The following is a 13,586-nucleotide window of genomic DNA, read 5'->3' on the forward strand; positions in this document are numbered from 1 at the left end:
CATGCATATCACACGCACCATCAGTAAGTATCGTCAAAAAAATAGAAGACGCGATCGCTGTCTGCTTCCAAAAATAAACTTAGGGAAAAAACTTGAAAATCAGAGCTGCGGACGACTGTGAGAACTAATTCTGGTTAGTGACTACGTGATTTCGTGTTAATACTTCAATGCGTTATGTTACACGGGATGGGTTGTTGTATATCTCAAGAGGGGTATACTGTGGCGATTTAATGTGACGTAAAACGTCGTTTTTGTTTGAATTTATTCGGTCGGGCTGACGGCCACAATTGTAATATTATTATTATTATTATTATGGGTAGGTAAGTATCAGGGCAAACGATACATGCACATAGATCCGAGGACTGATACATACTTGTAGAGCCGATGCAAAGCTTCAGATTAATCACTCTTTGGATAACTGACGAGATGTTATCATTAGTCATAACTTTGGCCGGACGTGTAAAAATCTGTACATCGTCTTGTATAAAAGAACACTGCGCTTCACTACCGTGTGACCGAAGACGTCCCTGTATGAGTGCGTATAATATATGTTTCTGTATACGCATACTACAAACACGTCTTATTTTTTTCCATCCAGTCCTTTGATGAATATAGCAAAATATTACTTATGATAAATTAAGAATTCCCCTAACCCTCTATCATATTTTAAATGGAATAAGACGTCATTTAATCCCGTATTATTTAAAAATTACTTGAATATGATTTTTTTTTTTTTTAATCTTTTTATCTTTTTTTTTGCTTTTATGTATAATAATAAAATACAAACAGAATACATTTTAAAATATTTCCATCAATAATTACTGCCAAAAAACCCATCAATCGTAAATATTATTATCTGATTATTTTTTAAAACTTTGTTTGACAATTCGCTTAACGCATAACCGAGTAAACCAAAAGTATAAAACCGTTATTTTGTATAATTAACCTAGTTGATTCATTTATTTAGATAAAATTTTTACCACAAAAATTTCCAAATGTAATTTGCTTAATAATTTAAAATCAAGTGATAAGAGGAAGGGGGCGTTAAACAAATGTGGCCCTTGAGTGAAACGTATGTTTATTTAAAATCACCACTGCGACCATAATAATATAATAGACTCTTTTACAAACAGATTTCGATATAGTATATTATGGTAATATTATGGTAACAACAATCCCCGCCATGGTGTCCACGAGTTATAACCGTGTAGAGTTGTTCGTGCAACGATCCGTATTTCACGCCTCAGAGGATTTTCGTATCTTTGGGACATCTCACAACCGCCGACTAAGAGTCACAGGTGGCCAACTACCACCGATACCAAGGTTGGGAAAACTAAAAACGCATGTCCATTGTGCGCATATGCCATATACACAACATATAATACGTAAGGTTTGCACTATCGAAATATTTGATTTTTATATTAAATTATCTATCTCTGCAAGTCTAGACATCCCTCCTCTCTTTGCTCATTTACATTAATTTATTAAGTACATTTATTTAGTCTAGAATATTTCATAGATAAATTAGGGGCTAATAATGATTGGTTAGTGGTAGTTCGTATAATAATAGCACAACCATATGAAGAATATTTCACAACATTCAGCACATGAAACCAATTATAATAAATTCCTCTCCTTGAAAATATTCTAGTTTCCTTAATATGAACACTACAAATTGTCTAACAGTTTTTATAGTACCTAATTGTATTGTTCAAAAGTATTGGTAACGGCGAAAAGGAGACCAACTATATACTATATTACTATATGTACCTATTGTATACAAACAATAACACACACATACACACACACACACTCATATATATATACTTATACAACTGCAAAACCTTCTCGCGCATAACACAATATATCCGTCCGTCTTAACCCGTGGAGATTATAACGATTTTCTACACGAAACACGCGCGCGCATAATATTATTATTATCGGATCGTAACATACAGTGCCTCTACTGCAGCAAAGATGCGATGCACCGTTCAGATAAGTGCATCATACGAGTATTATGCTATAACTACAGCTATACCGGCCAACGACCACAAATTTGAGCAATCCTGCAAGATGAATTATTAGCGGTGTATGCCGCAGATCGTTGAAACCAGCCGTTAAGCAGATTTTCTATGATTTTTTTTCCTGCACTTCTATATAATAGTATTCTATGAAGAGACACGCGAATGTTTATGTTTTTCCAGACGACACGTGCAGTGAAGAATCGTGCAATTCTTATATCATAATATGTTATTATCATTACTATTAGGAGGATTCGCGCAATGGAATAATAATAGCGTATATAGCTTCGTACAGGTGTGTGTTATGTTCTCGCCGCGTGGTATTTAATGATGACGATGATAGTGATGGTGTCGCGTACTCGCGCGCGCTGTTAGATCGTCGATTTTTAATGATCACGACCACGAGGTGATCTCGCAACACCTATAACGGTATATCACACGATTAAATAATGATTAGATGACACGTCGCGTTGCAACGTATTCGACGCAAACAGATTCGTAAGGGTATAATAAAAAATTATATCAAGGTGTCAATAACGAACTAAAATACAACATGCAATACACGGCGCCGTATTTGGACTTATCATTATTCTAACCACAAAATCTATACTTCAATATTTAGCGCTTTTAGACCAGACACTTTGTCACCGGTTACTTGAGTCTAAAAAGAATTGCTCGACTAACATTGTTATAAATATTCACGTACATATGAGAGACAGACACGGTGTGTGTCGCGGCACCAAATTTGCGTGTCCCGTCTCCTCGAGTCGCCAGAAAGATTTTCGTCTAAAAGCTAAACCAATATAGTTTACTTTTAGTTGACAAAAGTACATTTTATGTATGTCCAAAAATTTTTTACTAGCTGTATACGATACACGTTTATAGATGTGGAATCTATTTGCATATAGTTTACTGTTTACTGCCAAGTAAAACTAAAGAAACCAAGAGACATACATATCATTTAAAAATATCCATCATACCTATCTAAAAAGATTAATAATTTGACGAATATATTTACAAGCAAGTTTAAAGATTTAATTGTTATACACTTAATAATTCTTGAAACTCTCTAGTTAATACAATTAATATTATTAATAATAATTTGATAGACTGAGTATAAAGTTTAGCTTTGGCCGCATTTTAAGCTCCTTTTCAATATTTCAAAAGACATACCAGTGCTCTCAATATAACTATAGTTTAAAATTAAGTACTTTAAAAACTTTTTTTGTAAAATAGTGACCAATTAGTAAATGAAAATGTATAAAATAAATTTACTACCACATTACTATAATTTTTCCTGTTCATTGTTCGTCAACAAAGAAGTTTATAACGCACCATTAAAAATATTTATTACAATGTAATAAAACTATTTAATTTTTATTAAAATAATTATTTAACTTCCATCTAACATATTATAATACATAATATAAAATCTTCAAAACTTAGAACAGTAAAATAAATTATATTGAAAACTTTTTGAATTTAACATTTTTTAAATAAATAAAAAGTTAATTAAATTAAACAAAATACCAGGAATTAATAACATATTTCCACAAATGACAATATACGCATTATGCAAAATATTTTTGAACAACCTAATAATATCAGTCAATCAAATGATAAATAAACTTTTCACGTTTAACCAATTAATGTAATGAGGTTATTAATATTTTATAACCAACTCGTTTTGGCAGCTTTGGTTGTAACTTGTAATTAGGGTTAAAGATAATTCTATCTACGACTGAGCTTATAATTTTATTTAATTATTGATAATACGTCTTATGGTGTAAGATGTTTTATCAGTTATCTCATAAAACTGATATTTTTGCTTTTTTTTGTATTAATATAATACTATTATAGTATTATCAGGTTAATGGTTTTCACGAACTCTTGACCAACATTTTTATAAAAACTAATTTTTAACTGATGATAACACTTGAAAAAGGAGACCTTTAGCTTAAAAGTAACAGTTTGGAGACTTGATTCAAAAAAGTGACTTGTAGTTAAAAAAGGAACAAATGGATCACTGACTTATTCTTGATTTAATTTTAATTTTAAGTTTTACTGTTATGTATGTATAATATAATAGGAGCATACTCATTTGTATTTTATACTTTCGTAATGAATGTATACAATTTTTAATTTTTAAAATTTATGAATATAGCCTGAAATGATTTTCATAGACCAAGATTTTGTAAAGAAATGTCCTTCAGTGATAAACTTTTCAAAAATAAGAATTTCGGTAAATGCATATTAAATCATACTGTATAATATGTGTTAAACGGAATACAGACAATAAAACGATAACTACAATAAAATATACACAATTCAACAATTGTAAAAAAACAAACAAGCAATAATAATTAATCCCTCGCGCTGTACAAACCTAGCTATATGTGTTCACCGTTAATCCCAAAACGCATAATATATTGTTCTAATTAGGATGAAATACGCCTTGAAATACCATAGCCATGGGCATAATTGCAATAATAATAAGTATATAATATTATATATAGCTACTTAATGAATCGCTAACAGTTTCACAATGATATGTTTAACACGACTTTTTTTTTAGACCGGTTAAACGAAACGCTAATATAATACACTATCGCTGCAGAAGTCCAACATATATTACACATTTTGTGTATGTGTGTACTCGCATTTAAATCGTTCGTTAATTGGCATTTTCTTTTTTTTTGCAAACAACAATAATAACATATATAATGTACACATGTTTATTATTTTTAATTAGACCGGAAGTTGATGGCTTTCACTTAGAGGATGTGCATGTGTACATAAAAACCGTTGAATCCCAAAAGATGTTGTGCACGTCTGCACGAGCGTACTCTGGACAGTATAATCGTGGGTGTTTATTGACTGCATATAATAGTATAAATATAATAATATATATTGTTATTAAAGACCTATAGTGCATGACTTAATAATATCAAAATACGTTGGACACGAGCGAACGAGATGTGTTCATTACAAATTATAATATGTAGACAATTTGTTTTCACTTCATTAATTCAGTTTCGAAAATTAGACGCTCGCCTGAAACGAAAAAGAACGAGACTTGTTATTGATCTGAGACTTTATGCTCTGAATAAATATAATTATTCAATCAACTAAGGCGAAGACGTATTGTTGTATTTAAATTGGTTTTTCAATCAGTCCGGAGGCCTCATTTTTAACAATACAAATTATAGGTACCTAATATACGATTAAAATTCCACAAGTTCCACTTTTTCATTCCTTTGCAGTGGCGATGGGATACGTCTACAAAATACAATCGATTTTTCATATTTTTATAAATTAAATTGTTAATTCAATAACAGTGGTGCATAAAATCACTATAAAGAATCTAAGAGGGACATGAAGGCGATCTACCATCTCTCCCCATGGCTATATCTTTTGTGTATTATTACATCATCTATAAAGTGTAATTCGTCTATATATCATCATATACCACAATAATTGAAATAAAACAAACATTTTGTTAAGTAAAAGTTACATGGGTATAACTTCTTTCCACTTCATGTATTGTTTTGAATATATTAAAAAAAAAATTATGTAACGTGCAATAAATACAATATTTAATAATATTGTTAATAATACAATATTAACTAAAAAATTTAAAAATATTATTTCTTAAGACAAACAATTAAAAATGGTTTTGGCTTTTCCAATTTCATCGTAAATTTAGATTAAAAAAAAAAGTTTTTACCATTTAAATACGGGTTACTGACTACACCCTATCACAAGTCATCATTTATGTATACAGAAAATGAAGTATACAGAGCAATATATAAAACATACAACGATATAGAAAATATTTCAATTAAAACAATATTGAGAACATGTAAAGGTAGGTCAATTTTAATTTATATTAAAAAAGTACTATACGAGCCTTTGAATTGATTTCACGCTTTCTGTATGAAAGTCCTGAGGCCCCGGCTCCGCCGAAGGGTCAAATATTATGTTTTACGGAGAAAGTCGAGAATGGATATTATCTACATAATAGTTTATATTTTGTTTTGACTACCGGCTGTTGTAGTGTGGGTCGCACGAGACAAACGACACGACTAGCAGCGGCGTTCCCGAAAACAAATTTAGCGCAGACCACGACCGCAATTATAACAATAATATTATACATATACAACAGTACCTGTTAGCACTACGCTACATATTGTTAAAGTGAATAATATATTTCGTTATTATATATATATATATATATATATATATATATATATATATATATATACAGGTTGAAATTAATTAGTGAGCGAAATTTAACGGACAAGTACGTGTGGGCCCTGGAGGCGACGTCGTCGTCGTCATCTGTTACAACGGCAAGACCTGCGGCATTGATGTCTTCCAAAATACGCGACTTTTCTGTTCGAGTACACGATATATTATTACATATACGTCGCATAACATAATACGAATATGCGTATGTATACATACACACACACACACACTCGTACCCTCCACTTGTATTGTCGTTGTACGCACGTCGACGGTGAAATAGGAGCTCGTGCGCGGAGGTCTGTGAACGTTTTGAGAATAGATAATAATGTCACAAACACACGTATATATATAGAAGTATGCGATGACAACTATACGCTACATTATTACTATACACTAACACGCAGACAAGTAGGTAGGTGTATACGTATACGAGTACTACGTACCGGAATTCGTATTGTTCTCGGAACGGTAATAGCGGTAGAGGTGGAGGCAGAGGTCCAAACACGCCGGAATGCATCCCCGAGGCTGACGACCAACGAGCTCATTTTTAGTCTCTTTCCGGCATCATGGTTGCCAAAAATTACACCGAACCAACCTAAAAACGACCGAATGCAGCTGTTGCAGCAGTCGTTCAGAGGTTAAGGTTCGCAAAATCTATCTATATATTACATATACAAAATATATAGCTTATATGCTTGACCTGATAGTAATAATAATGTCGTCATAAGTATTATATTTTAAAGCGACGAACTAATTTATGACAAAGGAGCTTATTCAGTTTGTTTTTACCTGAGGCCATACGTTAAACAGATTTAGCGGCTACCTGCGGTATAACAATATGATACAAATGCCTTAGATTTTAATACAATATATTGAACCGAAACGATAGCGGGATGACGGGATACATGACTACATGATAATAAAAAATATTTAACAATGATCATAATGATAATCGTATGGTGCATTAGCACACTGTAAGTAGTCGTAATTATCTGTAATATAAACATGAGTATAAACAGGAAAGTAAACAAATATAAATTTATAAAATAAGCAGAACTTGACTCTACTTTCCCCGTGCTAATAAAATTTGTTAAATTGTAACTGCTAATCAACTACCCCATCTCAATCACCAGAGGAGTACCCAATTTAATTGAGCTAATCAAAGTTCTCCATTTTTTCAGCTTTACTGATAAACATATGGATACGTTAACAAGTTATTTATAATCAAAACAAAAATAAATATTACATTTTTTATATAACTTCTAAAGAAGACTATAAGTAAACAAGTAAACCAATGATTTCGATATCGTTCAGAAGAACAAGAATTAATCTATAGCCTAGACTATAGAGTGACTAAACATATATAATAATGTTTCATAGCCCTCAACAAAAGTATGCTATAAAATAATGGATCATAGAACACGCGTTATAAATTCTGCACTGAATTTCGACAGGCACTGCACAGTACACCTCCCTCGGGTCAGCTAAGACGCAGTCTTTTATTACAACAAAGTAATTTCCAACTCTTATAGACGGATACAGGTTACCAAATACCAATATTTCAGGCGTTTTACGATTCGTATGTAAATTTATTATAATGAACGAAACGGAATCTTGTGTAACTTTATGTCATGATATTATTGTAACGTTATAATAACATAGGCCTAGATATATATCGATGTTTGGACGAAAAATGCAGTACTTCACAGTACCGATCATAATACTTAGGTATACGATTAACGTTGTTATACGCTTGTTTCAATCACAAAAAAAAATCAATTTGTTATTAAAATTATTGCCGCTAAGATTATCTCAGGATATTACGAAAAGCACGGGTAAAACGATGAAAAACTATATAATAACCGTTGGGGTTCATTTAAATCAATCACCCGAGGAAGTATTATAAATTATAATAATATAATAGAGGTACAATGTATTTAACTATAATCTAGGATCTTTGGATCCGATTAAAATCTACTCCGCCGTTGCATCGCGCTTGTCGTACATGATATTAAATATTTTATTTATTAGTACATTACAGTTACATTATACCTTTCATCAAAACGTGCAGAATATATTATTAATATTATAAACACTTATATCGTAATCAATTAAGCATAGGTACTTCATAATATGTTTATACTTTCTGATGATTTACGATAAGTGGGATAACGTTACAACCGCTTTCGGCCAATAACCGCGTTTACCATAATATTAAAATATAGTATTAAAAATTGTATAAATACGTTTTGAGAAATCGAGATGTTATCGTTCTCAAAGTCTAGACTGTACGCTTTGCATGGAAACCCAAAGCTCGCGTTTTGAGTATAGAACCATAGTCCATGCATATACACGACACAACGATAACGTGCGGGCACGTAATGTGCGCAGGTCATCAAACGCCAATGGACCGCGACAGCAGAAAGCCCCAGACGAACGTGCCTCAAGTTTTATTCCGCGCGCCAAATTTGCTCACTCGACAAAAGACGAACAAATACGACGGCTGTGCAAAAATTAACGTAAACCATTAAAATATTTATCTAAACACGACATAATATTATTATATAATAATAACACGTTTTGCAATATTTTTGTTTATAATTATAATTTCGTACACGGGTACGGGTGTGCGAACACGTATTATTATTATATAATCGTGATTAACATCGTTCACATCTTTCCCGGTCGCATACCACCCCCAGAGCAGGTGTACAATAATAATAAACAATATTACAAGAACGATGTGAAACTTCTGATATGTATACTATAGTGCAAACGCTTTTAAACGCCATCCAATTTAATTTATCCCGCGTGCGTCTATTCAAACGCATTTATAACATTAATAATTTGGTGTTGATTATTGGATGACTTATGCTGTGTGTACCTGATGAGATGTTCGGCCAAAAGTCGTCATCTTCCCGGTCGCCCTGCTGGTCGTGTCCCGGCATGGCTCCGGCGATGTCCTGTAAACGTGATCATTGTAATGGCAAATCACAAAATGATATTCAATACATATGTATAAACGACGACAACGACGAGTATCATTGATCACCTATACACGATATATCAACACGAAGACTACCGTATTTCTCCGTTATTGTCTCTAAAGTATACACAACATGACGTAAATTTCGTGATAACAATATACAATATTATGTTATATGTATCGTTTTAACGCGAAAAACGGCAGGGGCGGTAGTTTATAGTTTCGAAACGGCGCCACAATAATACAAATGCTACTATAATGTACGTATCTGCCACGGATAAATTGGATTGCGGAAAGCAAGTGCTAGAGATAAGTTTTGACAGTTATACAGTCTTCCGGTCGGGAGGTGCATATTGAGTTTCTCTCCGCCTAGTGTTCGACACATGCTACTACACTGCACCACCGCTGAGATCGTCACACACACACACATACGCCGAGACACATGTCCACTTGGATGACAGTGACGCTCGTACTACGATTCTACAATTATTAAATTACTCAATGACATTGTATTGCATATGTACCATTGAATGACAATTATTATTGCGGAATGGTTTCGAATTCGATGTTTTTCGTACTATTGTCTACCAAAAACTGGGTCAAAAATGTTATTTTGGGACGGTTGACGCTGGTTGCATGTTTGGATGATATACTGACCAGCAGCTACTAATTCAAAATATGTACCCTGCAGATATCTTTAACTTCACCAGTTACCATCTATTTACAATGGTTAAGTATAAGAATAAAAAGCTACAAGTACTTTAAGTACCTACCATTTAAATTATTTTATTTTTAACCGCAAATGGGGAATCGTTAGGGTGTACAAATTGCAAAGGGCAAATGCTAAAAACGAATTTTTGAAACTCGATTGAATGAATCAATGAAACTAAATATATGTAGTGTAAGGCAACTGTAAAATCACATGAAAGATTTCGGAATCATATGACAGAGGAGATGAGGATAATTATGGTATATTTCGTGAAAACAAAAGCACGCTGATGGAATTACTCGACTATATTCATTCTTCTTTTTATGGGCGTTTGTTTTAATATTTATACGGTAGACAGGTACCTAATAGAAGACCGTTTCGAATCGCAACGATTACCACGGTAATGAAGAAAAACAGAGGTAAAAAAAAAAGATTATTACTGCGGCAGCAGCTGCACCATTCGACCATACCAAATCAAGAAGTCACTACCTGTCTGGCTGTACGAAGAACCATACAGTATAAACTACACACTATTATAATAAAGCCTCGGGCTTGCCCATCCGTTTCGATTTTTAAAGAAGATTGCAATTTTTTTTTGTATTATCTTATGTTGTCGTCGTTAAAACAAAAGACGATACTCAGTTGCGGTCAACAGCTAAAAATATATCGAGAACAAAATTATCGTAAAAGGATGTTTTAATTTCGTCGTCAGCCAATTTTAAACTAGACGACTCCGAGTCTCCGAAATAACGATATAATATGATATTATATTGTGATTACTGATAATATTAAAATATAGACGGTAGCAGTTCTTCGTGAGTACGTACGAACATCGTAATATGTCATACAACGTATTATCATTAGATACATAGGACGAAATCAAATCGACGGAAATTTGCACCTAGTGTGTAACCGATAATTATGTAGATACTTATTTACGGTATTCGACAATTGGGGAATCGGACCGGAAACTGATACGACAATCAATTGTATACACTTGAAACATAATTTCAACTCGAAAGCCACTCGAAAAACATCGATTTACCCTATTTAAACTTTTGACACTCAAGAATTACGGGAAATCGCAGTTTGCTTGACCAAAGATACCGCACTTTCGCAGTTTATAACAAGTTTATATGAAGACCTCTTCACTTACAATAAACGGTTATCAAGTGTACTTCAAACACTTTGGAAAGACGACCATAAATATTAGTTCACATATTTTTCGGGACGACTAATCATTTTCGGCAATCTGCCATAACTAGCATTGACTTATATAATAATAAATAGTACCTATTATAATGATATTGCATAATAATCGACCACGACACGCGGTCATTTTCCGCCCGGCGTTAACCTAGTCGAGGCCTCACTAGATAACACAGGTTCTGACACTAGTAACAAAGGACAATTTAGAAATTTCTGTCGTAGGATTGAAATGAGTAAAAAATGTAACTGTATGCAACACAAGCGGAGTGCGTCATACCGCATCGAAATCACTAACTGTAGCAGGTCCCGACGAACCCCTGGACTGGGAGCCGGTTTTGGGAACCACCCTATTGGACCGTGTGTGATTTATTACGACCCTCCAACTGCATAATATATAATGCGATTTCTCCCTGCCCTCACAGTCCATACATTACAATATCGATCCAGGAAAAAAAAATCCAGTCCCTCCTTTTTTATTTAAAATAAAATATCCCTTAAAATATAATCCAACTATGGTGCACTTGCAGCAATACAATGCACTGGGAAAGCCTTTTATTCTTCGGGTTTTGACGAACGTCGAACGCGCCACGTCATATTATTTCCGTCACTACGTAGAAGGGTTAACTCGAGGGTAAATTGGAGATATGAACGAACGCTGTTATTCGCTCGAGAATTTTAAAACCACTGAGACATTACGGTCTGAGACATACTAAGCGTAAAATCGGGTCAGCGCTGTGATATTCCATAATATATTATTTACAATATATTATATTGGTGTAAAAACATTACCGTCGTTTAAAAGTTGACGGACGGCCGGTTGAGACCCGTGGGCGACACTAAATATATTATAATATTACAATATTTTAATATGTAGTAATAATAATATACGCGTTATGTCGTAAACGAATGAAAGTCCAGAGCGCGTGTGTCCTCGCCACACCTCTTAAACGGTTCGTGACTCACTCACACTATGCACCAGTGACAAAATAAGAAATGACGTATCTCATAAACCCGACATCTACCGTACGGACCTATGAGACAGAATGGATAAGTCTTCCAAAAAAAACCTTAACTAAAAATCAAACTGGATAATCAGAATTATGGAGTTTCGCCCATACCCTATACAAGGGTCACCAACAGGCAACCCGTTAACGGACTTTATTTAGCATGCAGACGGGAAATTAATTTTATTATGTTTCTGGCAGTGTATTAAAGAAAAGAGGTTTTCATTGATCGCAATTATAATTTTAGCTCGTACTTTCATAGGATAAACATGTAGGTTTAATTTTTTACGAATCCCATAAATATCCTACGCTCCTATAATAGCGGTCCTCAAAAATATTAATCGGTAACCTTGCCCTACGATATTGTAGAATAATGTTTTTCACGGTCGCGCGCGATGATACAATGATACTCCGTGGCACTCGTTATCAGCTCGTCGCAAACTGTAAAATGTTAGTACAACTTGTGTTGGTACCTACCGTAATTTGTTCAGCGGTAACGACGACGGTGACACTCGAATACGCGATTACGAACTTTACGAGGCTACGCCGAACACTAAAATCTCGAAAAACTCGAGAAACAAGCACTTCTACTCGCACTGCGGTCGATCACACGTGTTTAACCGCCAAAATCCGAACGACGTTAAGACGGCGAATTCAGTTGTATATTTAAAAGTAAAAAAAAAAAAATAGAAAAACCGTTCGTAAATCACTGACCGTCGCGGGCGCACGAGATTTTGAAAAGAAAATTTGAATTGAAAATAAAATTTAAAAAAAAACGTGTAACGAACGCGAAGACGAGACGACGGAACGCACGCGCACACGATACGACGCTGAAACGGTCGCTGTGCAACAGCCACGCACTCGACGCACACTGATGCGCGCGCACGCACACACACTCGCCCAACCACACCGCACGCACACTACCACAGCGCTTCCGACGGCCCAACCTGTTGACCCCGCGCCGACGACGAGTCGCAACACACAACAATAATAATATTATTATTATCTCGTTCGGTTCGGTTTTTTCGCCGTTTTCCGACACGAACGTTTCGTGGACCAATACACACGGTAATAATATTGTAATGAACGCGTCGTGAACGGTCCGTATCGACGTAAACACATTACCCGTCTGCGCCCTGCTGCAGTTTACGTGGCACCTGCACGTTAACCGTCCGTTACGCGATTAATGATAATGATGATAATTACCATTATAATATTGTAATAATGGTCATTGTTATTACAGATATTATTTTATCGTCGACGCGTTATATTATTGTTCGTGTTTCGGAAAATTCGCTTTAAAAATAAACCACGGCAACGATAATGTTATTATTATTGTTGAGTGTTGTACATTCATTCGTAGATACCAAACGAATCGCGTGTGAATCGTATATAGTTTGTTGTAC

The 13,586-nt window shown here is 34.3% G+C and overlaps 1 protein-coding gene across 4 annotated transcripts in view; it reads right to left on the reverse strand.

The window, feature by feature from the left end:
- The window catches only part of LOC112598719 (protein TANC2), a 189,061-nt gene that overhangs the window by 48,198 nt on the left and 127,277 nt on the right, over positions 1-13,586 (reverse strand). Inside the window, exons 1-2 of one of the 4 annotated variants that reach the window (XM_025345288.1) lie at positions 12,658-13,034; positions 9,157-9,235 (exon numbers count right to left, since the gene is read on the reverse strand). The exons of the other annotated variants lie outside the window; for them this stretch is intronic. Coding sequence (XP_025201073.1) covers positions 9,157-9,220 — 64 coding nt within the window. The 5' untranslated portion in view covers positions 9,221-9,235; positions 12,658-13,034. Of the gene's footprint in view, positions 1-9,156; positions 9,236-12,657; positions 13,035-13,586 lie in introns of those variants that run through there. 4 annotated transcript variants of the gene reach the window in all.

Source organism: Melanaphis sacchari, unplaced genomic scaffold (genome assembly GCF_002803265.2).
Source record: "Melanaphis sacchari strain LSU unplaced genomic scaffold, SCAv2.0 Contig4_pilon_pilon, whole genome shotgun sequence".
Lineage (NCBI taxonomy): Eukaryota > Metazoa > Arthropoda > Insecta > Hemiptera > Aphididae > Melanaphis > Melanaphis sacchari.